The 21,888-nt window shown below is 33.1% G+C and overlaps 2 protein-coding genes across 11 annotated transcripts; one reads left to right on the forward strand and one right to left on the reverse strand.

Moving 5' to 3' along the window:
- Positions 1–6,143: 6,143 nt before the first annotated feature.
- LOC125188430 (Phototropic-responsive NPH3 family protein) lies at positions 6,144–9,502 on the forward strand. 6 transcript variants are annotated; one of them, XM_048085265.2, is made up of 6 exons: positions 6,144–6,420; positions 7,154–7,297; positions 7,377–7,547; positions 7,628–7,697; positions 7,792–8,913; positions 8,999–9,502. In XM_048085265.2, exons 3-6 carry the CDS (start codon positions 7,489–7,491, stop codon positions 9,374–9,376), a joined length of 1,629 nt encoding a protein of 542 aa, XP_047941222.1. In that variant the 5' UTR covers positions 6,144–6,420; positions 7,154–7,297; positions 7,377–7,488; the 3' UTR covers positions 9,377–9,502. The 6 variants fall into 6 exon arrangements, with proteins under 6 accessions (XP_047941222.1, XP_047941223.1, XP_047941221.1 ...); XM_048085266.2 differs by having other exon boundaries at positions 7,440–7,547; XM_048085264.2 differs by having other exon boundaries at positions 7,480–7,547.
- Positions 9,503–9,841: 339 nt separating this feature from the next.
- On the reverse strand, positions 9,842–13,304 carry LOC125188432 (zinc finger protein CONSTANS-LIKE 10-like). Of its 5 annotated transcripts, none has more exons than XM_048085275.2 (6): positions 13,095–13,304; positions 12,882–12,959; positions 12,194–12,715; positions 10,939–11,157; positions 10,498–10,793; positions 9,842–10,318 (listed from the first exon to the last, which is right to left on the reverse strand). In XM_048085275.2, the coding sequence occupies exons 3-6, from the start codon at positions 12,695–12,697 to the stop codon at positions 10,189–10,191; spliced, it is 1,149 nt and encodes a 382-aa protein (XP_047941232.1). In that variant the 5' UTR covers positions 12,698–12,715; positions 12,882–12,959; positions 13,095–13,304; the 3' UTR covers positions 9,842–10,188. The 5 variants fall into 5 exon arrangements, with proteins under 5 accessions (XP_047941232.1, XP_047941230.1, XP_047941231.1 ...); XM_048085273.2 differs by having other exon boundaries at positions 12,863–12,959; positions 13,095–13,303; XM_048085274.2 differs by lacking the exon at positions 12,882–12,959.
- Between the last annotated feature and the right edge of the window lie 8,584 nt (positions 13,305–21,888).

Raw genomic sequence — 21,888 nt, forward strand, 5'->3', positions numbered from 1 at the left:
TATATACAATAAAAAATATTCAAAACCATGAGCTGGAAAATATATACTCCATTTGTTCTACCAGTGACGAAGCCAGAAAACTTTTGTTGGGGGGTCCAAATATTTTTTATCGGCGACTAAATATCACAAGAATAAATTATTTATTTCATTTATTTAATGATGAAATTTTACAATATTTACTGGTTAATTTTCTATGAATATTTAATAAGAGAAGTTTGATTAGTTTTCAATGAATCTTTAATAAGAACTCTTTAGGATGAAATTCAATGATGATTATAAATAAATGAATAAAGATTATAGTATTTTTTTTAGACTAACAAGTAGATTTTAAAACTTAAAATTTATTAGTACTATAAAATATTTACATACTTAATGAGTATTATTGAAGTCTAAAACTATTTATTTTATCAACTATGAAAATATTTACTGTTTAAAATAATCAAATGTTGCAAAGTTAACTGACACAAATAATAAGCATTAAAATTAAAATTAAAATTAATCAGAGGATGTGGATGTGTGAAAGTAAGAATTGTATGATGATAAAATTGTAAGTAAAAAGGTTTTGCAAAGTGACCACCAATCACCATGGAAATTTATAAAATGAATAGAATATATAAATAGAAAAAAAAAGAATATATAAATTGAAAACATGAATAGAAATTAACTTAAGTGGTGTGTATAAATAACAAGTGAAGAAAGTATATCAGTGCTCTGCACAAATAAAAAAAGCAATTGTGGTTCATGGGGTTCGAACACCAACACACGGATGAAAGAAGTCCACAATGACCAACTGCGCTAGCACTGATTTTGTGTTATAATCCAGCATATATATATAACCCAGTGGCCCCCCAGGCCCCAGTGTGGCTTCGTCGCTGTGTTCTACTGAAGATGACTCACTATCCTTTTCAGTTTGTTCCAACCAAAATATCTCATTACTAAAAATAAAATATTTTTATCTCTACTTTATTCCATCTCTTTCCACTTCTCACAAAAAATAAAGTTGCATAAATTCACATGCCGCCTGAGGAAATGATCATCTTCCTTGGGATCGAGGGTTGGGACCGAGGGTGTATCTGACAACGCTCACTCAATCAGTGGCGAACCCAGAAATTTTAAACTAGGGGTCCATAAGTCAAATTGAATATGTAACTATTGAAACAATTGTTGGAGACTCAATTAATGGATATACATGCATGATAACTTATACTCCCTTTGTCCGCCATTAGGAGTTTCATTCCTTGGCGGCACGGGTTCTAAAAAATGTTAAGAAAAGTGGGTGGAAAAAAAGTTAGTGAAATATGAGTCTCACTTGTATATATTAGTTTTAAATGAAATGCAAGTGGAATGAGTTTAGTGGAATGTGGGACCCTATTACCATTTATGGTAAGAGTGAACCGGGACTCCTATTCGCGGACGGAATAAAATGCAAAAACGGGACTCCTATTCGCGGACGGAGGAAGTATGTTATTCTATATCTCCATGAATCTAGGAGATTTTGCTTGCATTGTATTATTTGGTCTACATACCAGAACTAATAACATCCGAGATCATGCAGGATTATACACGAAAGATCATTTTTTGGCTCCACTATCAGGTTTTTTCAGAAAACTTTATTTATTCTGGTGTGGATGGCGGGCAGACCTATATTCCTTGGATTTATTAGGCCTCCTTACAAGCACTGTTTCTATCTACTATTATCTAAAAGTAATCAGGTTATTAATGAGTGGACAAAACCAAGAAATCACCCCTCACGTGCGAAATTATAGAAGATCCCCTATAAGATCAAACAATTTCATCGAATTTAGTATGATTGTATGTGTGCTAGCATCTATTGTACCGGAAATATAAATGAACCCGATTATTGCAATTGCTCAATATACCCTTTTTTAGCTTCTAGAGTTTATTTCTTAATTCAAGACCGCTTTTATTATCTGGAATAAAATTTAAGAAAAAGAATGAGTAGACATGTTCCGACCAAAACGGGAATGTACTACGGTTATGAACTTATAATCTGATGATCGAGTCGATTTACACGAAAAATAATACTTGCCCACAGGGGCAACGCAGTTGGTTCCAAAGGGGCAGAGTTGCAAGAATGGGAAATGATCGATTCCTACTACTTCCGTTTAGTTGCAATATCTCCCAGGCACGAGTATAAGGCTTTGGGAAGTGGGCTTCTAGCAGGACAGTGAGTTACGATCCTCCTCCTTAGCGGGACACTGTGTACTGTGTACCCTGATTAAACACTCTTCACAGTATTGTCGGGCCGGAATGTGGGGTGCCCTTGAGTTGGGGTTTCAACCCTTTTTGCATGAAAAGAAAAATAATTCTACCCCCCTTCCTGTCTCAGCCTAAGTGAGACGTTTTCTTTTTTGGTACGTCCCAACCTAAGTGAGATGTTTTCCTTTTGGTGCACCCCAACATTAGTGAGGCGTTTCCTCTTTTGGCAATAATTAACTCACTCGTCTCTCATACTTTAGCCTCTTATCTCTCTTACTTTATTTTTTCTTTCTCTTTCTTACTTTATTCTCACTCTTATTATAATTTTTCTTTTTGTTTCTTACTTTATTCTCACTTTTAGTTTACTACTCCCTTTGTTTTTTAAAAATAACGACTATTTCCATTTTGGGTCATTCCTTAAAAATAGAAACTTTAGAATCTTTCTATTTTAGGAAATGATCCCCACTATCCACTAACTTTACTTTCACTATTTTTTCTCTTCATCTCTCTTACTTTACTAATTCTTTTCACTTACTTTATCAATTGTGCATTAAAACCTGTGTCATTTCAAATGTTTCTATTTTTTTAATACGGAAGAAGTATTAACAAATTAATTAATTAAACACTGCTACCTAAATTTTGATGTTAAAATATAAATGTCTTAATTAAGTCAGGACGAAATGAGTATCAAGAAAGTAAGAAATTGAGAAATCGAACTCAAGACCTGAAAAATACTATAAAAAAAATTAGCACATGAAAAAGTAACAGCTTGGAGAATTAACTCAAGACCTAAACCAGAACTCAAGACCTAAAAGTTACACAGAAAATAGCACATGAAAAAGTAACAGCTTGAGGAATTAACTCGAGACCTAAACCAAATCACCCAACAACCTATTTCAAGACCAGTTGTTCTAACACTATAGTTAGTATTACATAAATTAAAGATCTAAGATACCTAATATATTTAGCTAGTGATCAAAATTGTTTGGGGTACCAATGTCCCTGACTCCCTATCACTTATGTAGATCTGCCATTGCACCTAATAATCTAAAAAACAACAAAATCAAACTAATAAACAAAAAATATTAGTACCTCGCAACAATGTCATGCCTGAGCCACTTATCTCACGACACACAACTTATATCAAAGTAACGCTCACCAAATAATCTCCTCAAACCAAGCAACCGAAGTTTGAATACAAATATCATCAAAAAGCCACAAAGATAAACAATAGCCAAACCAAAGTTTTGCCACTTGTCGGTTTTCGAGAATTTAAATGTATCCTATATGTTACGTTTGTTTTCATTTACTAGGAAATTTTAAAGTGAAAAATATTTAGTCAATTTACTAGAGCGATTATTAAGATTGAGACATCATCTTACTTGTAACTAGGGCACTAGGTGTCACGGGGGTGGCCGTGGCCTTTGCTTCCGAGTGGAAACAAAATTGTGGGTGTCTAATTTAGTACTCCCTCCATCTCTCACATTTTTTTGGCACGAGGTTTTAGAGCATCACAAAAGGGGCCTTCCCACCGCCTTGTGGGATGGCGGTCGGCAAGGCTCCCATTGCAACCGCCGAGCTGTGGACGGGCTATCACGGGCGCTGAGAGCATGGGCTAGGCTGAGAGCGGGACCAGGACAACGCCTATTGCGCGCCGACCGCCGAGCCATCCCGAATTTTTCATTTTTTAAAAAAAAATTTATTTCTACTTTATATTTACAACTCATTGCACTTTGTTTTTTAATATTTGATAAACACCAACAATTAAAATGAATTAAATTGGAGGGTTGTGGAAGGGTTGTGATGATGTGGGTGGAGGAATTTTTGGGAGGATTCTCCCTGTTGTTAATGCTCTTAAGTAGAGGAGAATAACATAAGAGAAAGAACAAAGTTGAAAGAAAAAGTAATAGAGATAATAAAAAAAAAAGAAATAACTAATTTAACTTGTACTAACATTCTAAAAAATATGCATCGCTTAGCAAACGACAAGTATATAAGTGCAAAGGAGGGATTTAATTGCAATTATTAAAAATCTATGTTAAAATTACTCATTGTGGAAGATACATGGTGCATTACTAAACAATAAACCATATATTTAATTTTGTATCCACCTACTCAGACAAATATTAATGGTATTCTTCGTTTGGGAGGATTAAAGTAGAGAAAATAGAAAATAGGAAACAAGGGAATATTTGGTTGTGTGAAATGGGACATGTGTATCTTAAGATTAAGGACGTGTGAGCCCACGTTGCTAATTTTTTCCGCACAGCACTGGAAATGTGGTGGCTCCAACTCAAACCTCAATTTACATTATACACATCCTTTTTCTTTTCCATCTTCTTTTCTGAATGACAATTTTTGAGAAAAAAACATAAGTGAGAGAAAGAAATAACTTAGAACTAAAGTTTTTTTTCAATTTCGAGTTTATTTTATGGAAATATAGTTTTTGTCAAAAAAATTCGTTGCTACATTGTTGAATTTGAGCCTTCCATGATTGCAATTACCATCGTCAATATCACACCATATGTGTCATGTGAACTATGGGATTGGGTCGAAGATTTGCATAATAAGCATCTATCTTGCATTTAAATAATTCGTTATACAATTTCATTTAAACTGTTCTAGAAGTTTTACATTTAATCATTCATTTCACTTGTAGTTATAATTTTTCATCCCTTGTCCCTTTATATCACTACTTTTGCTCTTTTATTTTATTTTTATAATTATAACATTAAATACAAGGATAATGCATCATCAATTATGAAACCTCGGTGCTTTTTTGCGAGTGCGAGTTATATAGCAGAGTTTAAATGAAAAGATAAAGATAAGGAACTTGGTTTCGAATGGGTTATTTTCTTTCATCAATTCTAAATGTTCACTACTAAAATTTAAAGTATTTTATTGGCTTGCTATGTTATTTAAATTGTATCGCAGGATAATATAATTTATTTCACTGGATGTCAAAACCAATAACCATTACCATGGCAGGTCCTATAAAAAGATATTATGTGGTTTTATCAGAGCACACCCCAAATAGAATGCGAGAGAGAGAGTATGATTTAGAACACATGAAATTTCTTTTTGAAGAAAGGCCTAACTTAAATTAATTTAATAAGCAGCAATGATTACAAAATCCTCACCGAGAAACTATGTATAATGATATGCGCGATGATCATCATCATGCATGCATGTTATTCAGATGATTGTCCTCATCATCAACTCCATCCTGTCAACAGTATCTAACCAAATTAATTAACTATATCAATTGCATGCCTCATTATGGTTTAACATGTATACACATGACATATCCTAATTATAATTCAATGATAGCGTTAATTAATAAAATGAAATTGGGTAAATTGGTGTGAGGAAAATAGTGGCGTGTTTGGGTGGCCTCCAAAACCACCAACAAGTCATGGGCAAGGCCATCTAATCCAAGCAATAGCATCAATTTATATTGTCAACTCCGACCAGTCCAATCAACATTTTGTGAAATCCGACAAGACACGTGGCCGACAAGGAACACTCCAACAACAAGTAGAACTACAACTACTAAACCAAAACTAGTGGAGAGTAGAACTATCATGAATAGATTGATTGTTCATACCAAGGATCTTTCTACATGGCCCCATTTCTTCCAAAAATCAAAATAATTAACTACCCCTTTTACTTTTTTTTTGAACCACCCCCACTTGATGAATTGCATGCTTAAGATAAAAATTTCAATCACACGTAAAGTTGGAACGTTGTGGTTAACAAGATAATCTAGAAAGAGATGGATTGATGAATTAATCATGATGATTGCATCCATTATTGATTTACACGCAGCCCATGTATAAAAGGATGTTTTATTATGAAAGTGAGTCAAAAGTTTAGTGTATCTCAATTCTATATGTATAATAATGTAGCTTACACCTACTAAGTAGCATCTAACTTTAGCTTTTTTCCATGTTCAAGTAGATAATCATTAGCTTAGAAGCTTACAGTATGATCAGCATTTTGACTATCACCACTTTTTATGTCCAAATTTTTTCCATCATAGGTGGCTGATTGGTATGGTATTGGTAGGGTTTTCTTTTCTTCCTATTAAAATCAACTTCCATAGCTCTCTCTACATGCATGAAATATATATGTGCATTGCTACTCTCAATTGATGATTTTATATGGAGTGGGAGTTGGGAGTTAAGCTCAAGTTTTGAGGTATGTTTTTATATAATCTACTTTGCTTACTACATATTTATGAGTATAAATTGATAAGATCAACATGATTAGGAAGCGATAATATTTGAGTATGTGAAAGTAAATTGGGAAGTTAAGTAGAATGCCTAATTGTATGTATTGAGCATAAGAGAATAAAAGGTGAAGGCACTTTAAAATGTTGATATTGGTGTTGTGCCATAGTAGCAAGATGATGAGAAAAGGGAAGAATGGGAGGCAGCTTTATCTCCAATACAGTATGGACAAAGGGAGATTTTTGCAAAAAAAACAACATATACCAACCATCCTTGATAAAATTGAAAAGAATAGTGCTCAATTTTAGCTAAACTACAGGATATATATGAGGCCATTCAAACATGATGCTTTTCTATGCTCTGCAATTTTGGGTTCCATTCATTGTCTGCTTTCTTTTTCTCACCATGCACTATAGTATTATTCTCTCTCTATCTCTCCCAAAAGCACCCAAGATTCCGGAAACCAAATGTGAAAACCACAAACTTCTTAATTTATCAAAAAATCACTTTGTGTAGCTGTTTTGCATTTAGTACTATTATCTTCCCTAACAAAAATTATTATCATTATTAATTTCTTCTGCTCCTTCACTATTCCTCCTTGTTTGCTGTCAAACTGCATTGCTTGATTTTCAGTGATCCTATTGTGCCATTAATAGTGTTGTTGAGCTGCTTGCTGAATTAATTTCTTTCTGGGACTACAGGTCTACAATCATCATCAATTCAGCAGTTCCTATCCTTGTTTTTTTTGTTAATTGATTGTAATCAGGCATAGCATGACCTTTTGATCTGGCTCCGGATCAGCTACTGCTTCAAATTCATTAATTTCTAGTAGCTTACCTTAAAAGGTAAAAGCAAACACCAACACTTAATAATGCTTGCTTTCTGGATTTCCAAAAGGAACTTTTTGCATTTATATGAATGCAGGCTTCATACAGCAATAAATTTTCACAAAATGCCTTAAATTTAACTGCAAGTCTTCTCCCACAGTCACAGTGTGAGCCAATACCTTCATGATCTTGTGTTGCAGCTCCGAAAAATGAAGTTCATGAAACTCGGAAGCCGTCCCGACACATTCTACACCGAGGAGGCAACTAGGTACCTTAACACATGACTACATACACACACTTAGTTTTGTTAATGTGGATTTTACACTGATGATTTTCACTAATTTGGAGGGCTGTGATGTCTGATGTACCAAGTGATCTCACCATCAAGATAAACAACATCAGTTATCTTCTCCACAAGGTAAAATATTACCATGACCAATCATCTTATTTGATTAGTCTAGTCTTCCAATTTTCACAAGTGAATGCATCTTCTTCAAAAATGTGATGGGTAGCTGCAGTACCCTCTTCTCCCCAAGTGCGGGCTGCTACAGCGCCTCTACTCGGAGGCAGACGACGCCACTCTCGAGCTACACGACATCCCGGGAGGAGAAGAGGCCTTCGAGCTCTGCGCCAAGTACTGCTACGGCATCACCATCAACCTCAGCGCCCACAACTTAGTCTCGTCTCTCTGCGCGGCTAAGTTCCTCCGCATGACCGAGGCCGTTGAGCCCGGCAACTTGCTCATCAAACTCGACTCCTTCTTCTCCTCCTGCATCCTCCAAAGCTGGAAAGACTCCATCGTCACACTCAACAGCACCTACAGCCTCTTCGACTGGTCTCAGAGCCTCGGCATTGTCAGAAGATGCATAGACTCCATCGTCGACAAGATCCTCACGCCTCCAAACAAGGTCACATGGTCTTACACCTACACCAGGCCGGGATACGACAAGGCGCGGCGCCACCAGTCCGTGCCAAAGGACTGGTGGACGGAGGACGTATCTTTCCTCAACGTCGACATGTTCCGATGCATCCTTGCGGCCATCAAGTCCGCCAACGCCCTGCAGCCGCAGCTCATTGGGGAGGCTCTCCACGTCTACGCGTCTCGCTGGATGCCAGAGATCGCGCGCGATGATGACGAGGCCTCCACTTCTCGAGAAGACGAGGCCAAGCGTCGCCTCCTCGAGACTGTTGTGAGCCTCATCCCGGCAGAGAGAGGGTCTGTCTCCTTCAGGTTCCTCCTCAGGCTCCTGAGCTTCGCGAACGTCGTGGCAGCTTCGCCTGCAACGAAAGCCGAGCTGCTGAGGGTGGCGGGCCAGCAGCTCGAGGAGGCGACGTTGAACGATCTGCTGCTGCTTCCTGGTCGATCAGGTGATGAGAGCTCGTACGATGTGGAGCTGATTCAGACGGTTTTGGAGAGTTTCCTGAGGCAGTGGAAGAGACAAGTCCCCATTGATGAGAGGGAATCCATGAAATCAATATGTAAGATTGGGAAGCTCATTGACTACTATCTGCAAGTGGTGGCCAGAGACGCCGGCATGACGGTTCAGAAAATGACGTCGCTGGCCGAGACTCTGCCGGGAATCGCACGCCCCGACCACGACCATCTCTATAAGGCGATCAACATTTATCTCAAGGTTCATTCTTACACCAACAAACAAACAAACAACCATCTTTTGTTTCATCGAATTGAATTCGATGTTTTCTTTTGAGTTGGTGCAGGAGCATCCTAATCTGAGCAAAGCAGAGAAGAAGCAGCTCTGTCGAGTTTTAGACTGCCAGAAGCTGTCACCAGAGATATGCGGTCATGCTGTGAGGAACGAGCGGCTGCCGCTGAGAACTGTGGTGCAGGTTCTCTACTATGAACATGAGAAAGCAAACTGTAACGCCTGCAGAAAGCAGGCGTCTCCGGATGAGACAGAGAGAGGCGCGCCTAGCACCAGCAGAGTTCACGAAAAATCAAATCTGTTGAGACCAGAACCAAGTTTTAAGGTGAGAGGAGAAGTCACGGAAAGCAAAAATGGCAGGGCTTCAGTTGTTGAGCTGAATTCGAGAGAGAAGGCGTTGATCAGAAGAATATCGCACAAGTCACACAGCTAAGTCTAAGGCAAAGGAACATTGCCATCCACACTCTATATAGTTGTGTAATTATGCACCTGTAAATGTAAAAGCACCATTATATGTGTAAATCTGATTCTTTGTTGCTCAGTGAATTGCCTCTCTACATGATTGATTTATCTATCAACTCTGCAACATTTCTCTCGACACTACATCCCAACACATGGTAAAACTCATCGAAACACCATCTTTCAGACCTGCATTTCACCACCTCTCAAGCGATTTGTAGGCTATATTGCACAAGCAAAGATTTACCAATGCACGATGAACTCTGTTCATCTGTGAAGTGTGGTTTAACTCTCCCGTGTGATTGGCTATTGCATATAACTGGAGGGGTACATAGTGCAAATGGAAAGTAGGGAATCATGTTCTCCTTAAGAAACATGGAGAAATGGAGGAGAGGAAAGGCACAAAAATTGCAAGAAGAGCAAGCAAGACACGGAGAGCTAGGCAAAGTACATACCTGATGACTATAATTTACATACAATGAAGGGGTTTGGTATCAGATTACAGTGTCAGTAATAAAACAAGCTACATACTTCAAAATCTGTAGAAGTGGGGAACCTGAGTACCACCAAGGAGGCTGCCTCTTTTATGACAAAAATAAATTACTAGGTGCCTAGCTCTATCTCTAAGAATACATGCGGCATGAACCTGTTCGTTATGAGGCAGCTCCCCCTGGAAATAGCATATACACCACTTCAGTCTCCTCCTCTATGCATATTTCAGGCCTTCAAATACATCTTTCATAGTTATATTTCAGGCCTTCAAATGCATCATCAGGAATGAGTCATTCATTGGTTTTTTATCACATCCAGGGGATCATAATCATATGGATCTCCAGCTTTTACAAAACGGCCCTTCACACGCTTCCTGACATCAGCTCTTTCCTTGCGTGAAGCATACCTTATTTTTTTATCAAACCTGCAAAAAGGATACATCATTCTTTTCAAACTTGTAACTTCTAAGTGGGATGTATGTGAAACGCTAATAGCATCATACCGAACAATTTCATTGTCAATTCAGACGCATCAATCAAATTGGTTTTTGTTTATCTCATCGCAAGAGAACAACTGAAGAAATATTTCAGTAACTATACTTACTTGCGAGACTTCCTTTTCTCTTTATACCGTAACACTGCATCATCCCTCACAGCTGATGAAAACTGAATATCATACTGATGTTCCTCCATTATTACGGATGAAAATCCTCCACTCTCTGGGAGATCTCTGGCATTGCACTCGGTTGTCTGGCCTGAGAAAGAGATTGAGTGCGTAGATTGTGCTGGTCTTGGGACACAATCATTTGAATCAGATTTACAGCTTGTCATGGACTCAGCTGATAATTGATTGCTAGTAGTACATTTCTGCTTCAATGTCTCAACCTTCGAACTTGAGGCCTGAAAATATTTTGCATCAACAATGTATAAAAACAGAGTCAGTAAACAAAATCTCACAGAATCCTATAAATTGTACATGAACAATTTAGCAAAGCAGAAAAGCTAAAAACATCTCATCATGAAACGTAAGAAATATAAGGCAGACCTTTGTCGTCACACCCTTAACATTGCATTCATTGTCATACATATCACGCATCCCAAAAAAACCATCAGCTCCACCATTGTCCAAAAATTGTTGTGTTTCATCACGAGATTCGTCAAAAAGTGCTTCATAGTCGTCTAAACTCAACTCTGTGTCGGAGATATAAAAGTTCTGGCAGGGAGTTTCCTGAGTGGGTCCCAGATCTTTCTTCGGCGAACAAGCCTACATGAAAAAAGGTGCTTCGAAGTTAGAAACTGCAGGGGCATAAAATCTTATGAGGGGCTTGAAAAATTAAAGACAGCAAACTCAAATGATGAAAGGGACAAGCATAAGAATAATGATAAAGTAAAAACAAGCTGCCAATCACAACAAGTTTAACTGAAGCCTTTGACTCAAGCTAGACGATTTTTACGGATAGACAGGAGCAAAACACATTCTTCAATTGCAAAACATATTTCGATGAATTTGGGGGGGGGGGGGGGGGGGGATTGTGCCTCAGAAGGATCTGGCCTTGAGATAAACAAACATACTCTTTTTCAATGGCAGAGGTCTCTGATTACTTAGACCTCCACTTTGGAGAAGCAATACACCATCTTTTACAAGGACATGAAATGGTATCTAAAAATTAATAGTAGATCAATTTCTTGATTTTGTTTGTGTGTTTCAATTTGTATGGATACAAACTAAAGAAGTTGAAGGAATCAGTTCTTTTCCAGTCAGTAATGAGTAAAAATAAAATTTTCATTTTGAAATCCTTTTTGAAAAGAGGCGGAGGAAATGGCTTTGCCGAGGTGAAAACAAACGCAGATGTTAGAATTAGTAGTATAAATGAAGGTTAGTCACATACCTTCATAAAGCTTGACTCAACCAACCTCAGCAACAGCCAAAAGAGCATGAATGCAGGGGAATCGGACCTATTATAGATTAAGTTGAGACTAGATGATTTCTCTTTTGCAAATCAGAAGAAGAAGAAAGTAAGTAAGCTAGTACCGGAAATAGAATGTTGATTTAGGGAAAGGGAAAAGTTGCAAGGTCCTCTTCCAGGACTTAACAAGAAGAAGGAACTAATTCTGAAACTTCAAAGAGTCAAAGATCTGGTTTTGTGCATTAGGAGAAGTAAAAGGGAAAGGTGCTTAATCTTAAGCTGAGATCTGTAACCCCAGCCAAACCTAATAACAGAGACAATCATTTCCAGAAACCGTTTCCCCTACAATGCCGTTGGTGTGCTGAAAATTGAGTAATTACGAATCACAATTACCTTAGGGTTCATAGAATCTACTGGCCCCTTTCCATCAAATTGCTCAGCCTCGGGAGCTATAATCTCTATACCAGTATCTTCTGTACAGAAATCCGCATGTGACAGTTCACATCGAGGGGGAGTTTCGAGATTCATCGGATCTGGTTCAGGATTGGTAATCGACTTATCAACAGAGAAGAAGGACCAGATCCTGGAGAAATCAGCTGCAGAAGGGCAGCCAGAATACAAATTGATCATCTGCCTCTTATGCTCAACATCTGAAGGCGGTGCAGAAGCATGGCCAGACCAATTGCAGTCCTGACAAAGCGAGGTGCTCTCCTGGATGCACCTCGTGATCGCCGGCTGGGAGTGGCACCTTTCACATAACAGAGTCCTCAAGTGGCGCTTCGAAAGAGCATTTGCAGAATGGATATTCCGGTCACAGGATAAGCACAAGCAAGCAGCATCAGACCTGCAATGGATGATCGATCTTTGCTCCCCGCAGAAATCGCATAATCGACCCATTCGACTTTACCTGTTACTCTGCAACAAAATTTTCACCACATCAATCACTTACTTACTGAATCCAGGAAAAAAATTCACAAAATCATCAAACAAAACCGAGTATTAATAGAAATAAACAGAGAGAAATTCAAAAATCCCCAACAGATGATATCCCTGCGTAATTACCACCGAAAAAGTGTAGAACCTTTCTTTCAATTGAAGACGTTCTCACACTTAACGGCATACATGAAATCGCAGAACTCTGGCTTTCTCGAATCAAAGCCTGAATCATCACCGAAAGAAAGAAAACAACAATACATGGAAGCTTGACGAGAAAAGAGAAATTAAACGAAACAGTAGAGAGAGGAAAAAGAGGTTTGTAGCTAGGAAGTAGAATCGTGAATCGCACGCAACATACGAGGTGGTTTTGGCGGCGGAGGATGGAGAGGAGAAGAGAAGCGATCGATGATAAGGTGAGTGAAGAAGTAGAGGCGTAGTTGTAGTAATGGAAATATCCCCTTTTTCTGCACTTTTTCAATAATTTATTTATCACCAAAAGCGAGGACGATATTTGTATACGTCGCTGTTCAAACTTGAAGCTCTGCTTTCGAATCCGACTCTATCCTTAGCACCAGTGTCCACGAATAAAGTTATAAATTTGTAGTATTCTATTGCTCTCCAACTTTTGTGGATATTTTTCTTACTTGTTACTACAATTAGATATTTATTGTTGAGTTGTAGTAAGATATTTTTGTTTCTATTTCCTCGTCATACCTATCAGATTTTAATTTATTGGATTTTTTTTTATTTCTTTTCTCTTTTTTGGGTTGAACACTTGAACCATAGATTTAGGAATTCAATCTATATTCTACATTCAACTATCCACTCATTACTCATTAGGCAAGGGTGGTCTAAAATCCCCAACTTTTTTTCTAAATTTGAGTATATGTTACCAAACCTTTGCATTGAAGGTCCCCCAGTGGTTACCGCAAATTTCAAGTGATTGCGTGCAAATTTTGAAATTAGTATGATAGGTATATATTGCCCTTGTTGTACATTAATGTTGTTCATAATGAATACATAAAGTAAACTGCATTAAAGATAAATTAGGTAAATGTGTATTCCATGTATTGAATATTGTTGATAAGTGTGATGGGACTAAGAGTTTAAATTTAAAAGAGAGAAATGAAATATACTAATAAAAGGATTAATGACGAATTACATTGCTGTATAAGGCGATTTGTTTGAGAATTGAGTGGAATTGGACTCCTTAACATTCTAGAGGGGCACATTCTAGAAAGAATTGAGTGGAATTGAATGGAATTGCCACATCTATACATATATAAAATGGGAGTTTTGGGAATATTTACAATAATGCCATTTTAAATTAAAAATTTAATTTAATTAGAACTAAATCTATTAATGAATTTGTACATTTAAACGCCGTCTGTTTTCATATACATATTTAGTCAAGTAACATTACAATACATTTAATGAGATTAAAAGAATAATTTTTTTCCATGCACTAAAGTTTTAATCAGCAGTTTCATACTGATATGCATTAATCAAGAATTGAGACTGTTCTCATTCTAACACGAAAACTGAATAAAAAGTTAAAAACGCTATGTGAAAGGGATTCACGTGGAACACGTAATGTCATTTTTAATTATGACAATAGGAAGAGTTTGTATATTTGAATTCAAGAGACTCTTAATTATGAATGGAATGACAAGAGTCTTGCACATTTGAATCCAAGAGACGCTTAATTAAATATATTCATATCACCATCCAACAATATATATAAACGAGCCCATACACACACATTCTCAACCTAAAAATTAAGAGAAACGGACGAACGGTGGTGGAGAATAAAGGGGAATGGGTGAAGGAAGATAGATTTGGGAATTGGGGATGAAGCAGCGCCGCTGCAAAACTCATTTATCTTGACGCTAGAATGAAATTCTATTGACTACGTATGGTTTGTACATTTAGGAGTCGAATAAATAAAGTTATACTTTTAATTTTGTTCTCTATATTTATATAATGTAGATTTTAGGAGCTACTTGGTATGATGGAATGGAATGTGATTCCTACTTCCATTCTATTCATTTGCTTGGTGTGATGAAATGAATGAGTGAATGGATGAAAATGCAAAGGAAATCCAAGGAAATTGATATTTCATTCCTATCTTCATTCCATTTCACCCTCATTCCATTCTATCATACCAAGCATGGCCTTAGTGTTTGGTAGAAATCCACCACCACCATCCTCTTCTCATATCGTTCTATAAATTCCAATTAAAGAAAAAATGAACTGGGACGGAAGGAGAATTTTATTGATATTTTGCATATTTGTTGGTCATGATTAGCACATTTTAAAGTTAAGGGTTTATGATTTAGGTTTCAAGGTTTGGATTTTTAGTGTACAGGGTCACTGTATTGCAATGAAATGAATGTTTTGAAAGATGATTGAGAGAAGTTAAAAAAGTATAATGAATATTATAGTGGTAATAATCTAATTTTAAAGATTTTTTTTAATACTATAAAATTATCTATTTGATAATATCAGTATACTATTGTAGTGAAATATATAATTAAGTTAACTAATAATTTATATTTTCTATCTTCTATCAATAAAAAATTATTGTATTGATAAACTCACTTTTGTACGTCTGCGTGAATGTTATTTAATACTAATGATTTATTTATTTTTATTATAATTATAATCTTTCTAAATTGATATGTACACTTTAATTTAATTTCAGATTTATTATCACAAATAATTATGGTGAATAGTGTTTAATATGCACCATACATAAATATATTTTTCCGTTTCTTGATTCTCAATAATTAAATAAATTTTCATTCACATTAACTATAATTAGTAATTCATTAAATTTATTTAAAAATTTAAAAAGTTAAATTCACAATTGTTTATAATTTAAACAAAATATTTCATAATTGGAAGAAAATAAAATGGATCGTGGATAGCACGGCGGTGACACTAGTTCTAGTTTAATGTTTAAGAATTGAATGGAATTGGACTCATATGTGTCAAGCCCAATCAAGGTATATCAGTTGGGTCAGATTTATGGGCTTAAATAATTTGGAATTGAGCTTTTCATTAATTTCTTAACTACGGAAGCCTAAGTTTAAATTGAGCTATTTGATCAATTTTATTTATTACAATAATTGTTTTTATTTATAAGAATACATTATAATACAAATAATTTCTAGAATAATAGTAAATTTTATTCATAAAACCTGTAGCTTTTATTAGTAAGAACAATAACTTTTATTTACAATCATTTTATGATTATAATATCAGTAAATAACTATAATTATTATCATTATATTTTTAAATTTTATAATTTATTAAGACAACCTTAATATATTATTCTTTTTATGATATTTTATTAATAAAAGTAGTTGTTATATTTTTAGTTTAGTTTAATCAAATATAAAATTTAATATCTTGTTATTTATAAACATATGAAAGTAAAGTTGATAGGAATTATATTCGCGAGATTAATTTTTTTAGAAATCGTTTTTCTTGTCGACTTTACTTTTCCGTCAACCAAACGTGGCCTTAAGATATTCTAGAATTAAATCAAAACTCAGTTACATGCAAATAGAACATAGTCTAAGACCATCTCCAAGGGTACTCTAAAACCTAAAATGGGATAGGTATTTAGCTCCAATAGTACTCCAAAACCAATCCCATTTTTGGTTTTTGAGAAAAAAATACCTATTTTTAGGTTTACACTAAACCAAAACCTAAAAGTTTTTCAAATTTTGTGAGTAAAAAATGCATAATTTAGAGAATATTCTTTTAAGTTGAATTTAGTGTAAATGATTAAAATAACATTTAGTGTGATATTTACACTAAAATGGATTTGAGTTTAGTGGAATGATTGGAGATGCTTTTAAGGAGTACAGTATTCTTAACTTTCAAGATTAGCTGGATTACTCCAATAATATCAAATCATCATAACATAATTAATATCCAATTAATGCAATGATGACCTTGACTATTTATACGATGAGTGATAATTTTGAGACATAATTAGTCTCCAAGCCATAATACTCCTATGTCACTTTGTCATAAACCAAATTATTATATGGACTAATATACCTTTATTTTAAATTATAAAAAGAAAGACAATTCATTTATTATATCATTTATCTGATTAATCAATCAAATTCATATCAAAAGTGAACTCATCAAATTACACTCTTTTATCAAAATATACCCAATCATCTAAATATACTCAAACGAGATTAAACAATTGCATAAATCTCAAATATATTAATTTCTCACTCTATAAATCATAAAAATGACTACATGCATACACATACTTAATTTCTTAGTATTTCATCCAACGAAATAGTAATAATCATTCGAATTCAATTATTTTATTAGTATTAAATAATTACTAAAATTCTAAATCATAAAAATAAGTATATACACTTAATTTTTAATTGTTATCATCCAACGAAATAGTAGTAATAATTATTCGCATCAAATTATTTTCTTAGTAGTATTAAATAATTATTAAAATTCTAAGTTGTAAAAATGACTACATAAACATACATACTTAATTTCTTAGTCTTATTATCCAATGGTATAGTAATAATACTCATTCACATCAAATTATATTATTAGTATTAAATAATTATTAATATTCTAAGTCTTAAAAATGACGACATGCACATACATACTTAATTTCTTCGTGTTATCGTCCAACGGAATTGTTATAGTCATTCGCATCAAATTATTTATTAGTACTCTATTAAATAATTATTTTTTAAGGAAGTATTAAATAATTATTAAAATTCTAAGTTATAAAAACGACTGCTATGTGCATACACTTCATTTTTAATTGTTACCATCTAACGAAATACTAATAGTCATTCGCATCAAATTATTTTATTATTTGTACTATAAAATAACTATTATAATTCTTAGTCATAAAAATGACTACATGCATATACATACTTAATTTCTTAGTGTTATCGTCCAACGAAATAGTAATAGTCATTCACATCTAATTATTTTATTAGTACTAAATAATTATTAAAACTCTAAGTCATAAAAATGACTACGTGCAATATACATACTTAATTGCTTAGTGTTATTGCCCAACGTAATAGTAATAATCAATCGCATCTAATTATTTTATTAGTATTAAATAATTATTAAAATTCCAAGTCATAAAAATGAGTACATGTGTATACATACTTAATTTCTAATTGTTATCATCTAACGAAATAGTAATAATTATTCACATCAAATTATTTTATTTGTAGTATTAAATAATTATTAAAATTTAAGTCATAAAAATGACTAAATGCACGTACATACTTAATTTTTTAGTGTTATCATCCAATGGAATAGTTATAGTCATTTGCATAAAATTATTTTATTAGTATTAAATAATTATTAAAATTCTTAGTCATAAAAATGAATACATGCATTTATTTACTTAATTTCTTGTTATCGTCAAACGAAATAGTATAATCATTCACATCAAATTATTTTTTTATTAAATAGTATTTAAAATTCTAAATTGTAAAATACTAGTAGTATACCTATGTGATATATTGTACTTGTTATCATCTAATGAAAGTATAATAGTCATTGGCATCAAATTGTTTTATTAGTAATTATTAAAATTCGAACTCATAAAAACGACTACATGTGTATATATACTTAATTTTTTAGTGTTATTATCCAATGAAATAGTAGTATTCATTCGCATCCAATTATTTTGTTCTTAAACAATCGTTAAAGTTCTAAATTGTAAAAGACTAGTATATATATGTGCATATGTATATTTATATATATTTAATTGTTATCATTCGACAAAATAGTAATAGTCATTCTCATCAAATTATTTTAATAATATTAAATAATTATTATAATTCTGAATCATAAATATGAATATATATATATATAGGGATGTGATCAAATGAAAACTCTAAATATTGTACAAACTTAAAACTATGATCTGGACCATTGAAAAATGTCAATAGATCACAAAAAAGCATCAACAGGAAAACGTCAACAGAATTTCAACGGTAGTCAATGATTGATGCTGTGTTGATATTGTGTTGATACTGTATTGATATTAAAATCTTGAAATTTTACACTGTGTTGATATTGTATTGAAACAGTGTTGAAGCTGTGTTGAAGAGTTTTGAGTTTGTACAATATATAAGTTTGCATTTTATCACTACCCTATATATATATATATATATATATATATATATATATATATATATATATATATATATATATATATGCAAGAGAAATAGTAACCGTCATTCACATCCAATGGAAGGAAGAGTTGTGAATAAAAAATGAAATTTCTTTATTGTTAAACATGACTATTAATTTTTTAATAGTAAAAAAATATATTATTTTGACACCATGCAAGAATTTAATTTCAGTATACAAATTTAAATCGTTGTTCCTTAACATTTTGTCCATTAATAAAAATATAAAATAAAAGATGTATAAATTTCAAATCTTAATTTTGATGTTCTAAGAACTCATGCAATTAAATTGATTTATTACTTTTATAAATATAAATTCCAGATTCAATAATATTTTGTAAAAATAAAATTATGATTGAGTATTAAATCTATTAAATACCTGTAAGTTTAGAATTTAAAAAATATTATATAAAGTATTATTTAAATAAAGGTTAATTCATTATTTAAATTAAATTTAAAGAAACTAATATTACGTGATGTTAGAAAGAATAATTCAAAAGCATATTTATGTAATGAATTTAAATAAACTAATATTACGTAATAAGCTGTTTGGAAATTTATGAGAGATTTGTGAGAAGATTTGAGTATATATTTGCTTAAATTAAGCCATCCATAAATATACTTATAATTTTCCTAAGCAAGTAATTTTTAAATACAAATAAATGTTTCATATCCATAAGGGTAGTATGGTATATGTACAAAATATAAATTTAAATAAAAATCTAAATCAATCTAAAATGACTATTTTAACCTCATTATAGCATTATGGCCTGGAGACATTATGTCTCTAAAACATTTTCCTTATATGATTTACTTAAATCGTTAAACAGAGATAGAAATTAATCTATCTCTTGTAGATTTTTAATCAATAAAATTAAATCTTAAACAGTCAGATAATCACTTATTATTTTTAAATCACTTATTCAAATTTACTTAAATCAATGGGTTGAAATAGTTATGAAATGTGGATCTCACTTTAAATATTTGTTTTATAATAAAATATAACTATAATAAATAAGTTAGTGGAAGGTGGAGTCCACTTATCAAAAATAGAAAAGATAAATGTGAACACTATTTTGTGCACATATCAAAATGATATATATAGATATTATTTCGTGGACAGAAGAAGTATAATTTTTTTTGTCTAATTTTTAAAACTATTATAAAAAAAAAAATTTGATCAAAATTTATAATTTTTATGTTAAATTATTATGAAAAGTGTATAGACATAATATTAGATTAATGCTTGAAGAAAATGACTAGGCTAACGTATTGGAATGCTCACGAAATCAGAGAGATAAAAAGTTCTAAGTTATAATTGAAAATTTTGAGACGAAATGTGTGAACATAATATTAATATTCCATCTGTCCACGAAAAATAGGACACTCGGTGAATGACACGAGTTTTAATGTAGAATTGGTAAAATCTATCTATCCTAATCTAAAGTGACAATTTAGTGAAAAGACATTTTTGCCCTTTTTGGAGGGAAAATGTAAAACTATTTTATTTATTTTTGGTCATTTTGAGTAATGACAACCATTGGACAAAAAAAGGCAGCTCCTATTGAGCAACAATGGCTTCCCAAATAAGATTAAACAATTATATATACACACGCAATTGATTGAATCTGCATTTTAGTGGACTTAATTATCTGATTTTCTGATTTTTTGATAGCAGTCGGCGACAGCTACAAGCCTCCACCGATGGATGACGAGGGTAGCAGGCTGAGTTGAAATTACTTATAAATATATTTATATTTGAATGACTAGAAGTACACATAGTTATAATTGAGTTGATTTTGTTAATTGAAACTGGTGAACTATTTATTCCTTCAAATAGTTTGCTTTTTTTTATTCTTTTGTAAATAGTAGTAGTACCTTTTTCTTTATTTGTATGTCTTATTCTATTTATTTTACATTATACCCATATCAAATACTCCCTATGTCCCATTAAAAATGAAACGTTTTCCTTTTTAGGTTGTCTCATTAAAAATGAAACGTTTCATAAAATGGAAACAACTCTATCTCTACTTTTTCATCTCTCTTACTTTCCTCTCTTTTTCATTAACACACAAAACAACATTACATAAAATCTCGTGCCGATTCCCAAATGTTGCATTTTAAGTGGGACGGAGGGAGTATTAAAATAGTATACAATCATTTGCTAAAATATGAAATGTTTCATTGAGAGTGGGTGAGAGAAGTACAATTGTACAAATATTCTTTTGTTGTTGTTTATAATATTATAAATACTTATTTTAATTAATTCTTATCAATGAATACATTTTTATACTTATTTACTCTATATTCTTTATTTTAAGTTAATATATCTTCATTATTTAAAAATCTTTTGTCCTGTGCATAGCACAGGTGTTAACACTAGTAAGAGAGAAGGGAAAAAAAAGTAAGAGAGATAGTGTAAATGGAATGTGAGGTCCATATTATTAGTAAAAGAGAAGTTGTTGAAAACTTTTTTTTGAATTTGTCCTATTTTTCATGGACAATAAAAAATGATAAATGTACTACTCCCTCCGTCCCGGAGTATTAGACTCACTTCTTTTGGGCACATGATTTAAGGAATTGATATTTAAATAGTTAAAGTGGAGAGAGTAAAGTATGAGAGAGGGAAAAAGTAGGAGAGATAAGAGAGAAAAAAGTAGGTGGAGAATAAAATAAGATAGATGTTTTTTGCTAAAAAAGGAAATGAGTCTAATATGTTGGGACATCCCGAAAAGGAAAGTTGGTCTAATACCTTGGGACGGAGGGAGTAATATTTTTAGTGGACAGCGGTTATATGTTTGTACTCATATGGTTCCTATGAGAGTAGACATTTTTTTCCGTTTTAGTCTGTTTCACAAGAGTGTGTATTTTCAAATTGTGAAAACTAATCTTTCCAATAAGATGAGAATTTAATTATTTTTTGTTGTTAACCCT

The sequence above is a fragment of the Salvia hispanica genome, chromosome 5 (assembly GCF_029641045.1).
Source record: "Salvia hispanica isolate PSC_SH4W2 chromosome 5, Shi_PSC_v1, whole genome shotgun sequence".
Classification (NCBI taxonomy): domain Eukaryota; kingdom Viridiplantae; phylum Streptophyta; class Magnoliopsida; order Lamiales; family Lamiaceae; genus Salvia; species Salvia hispanica.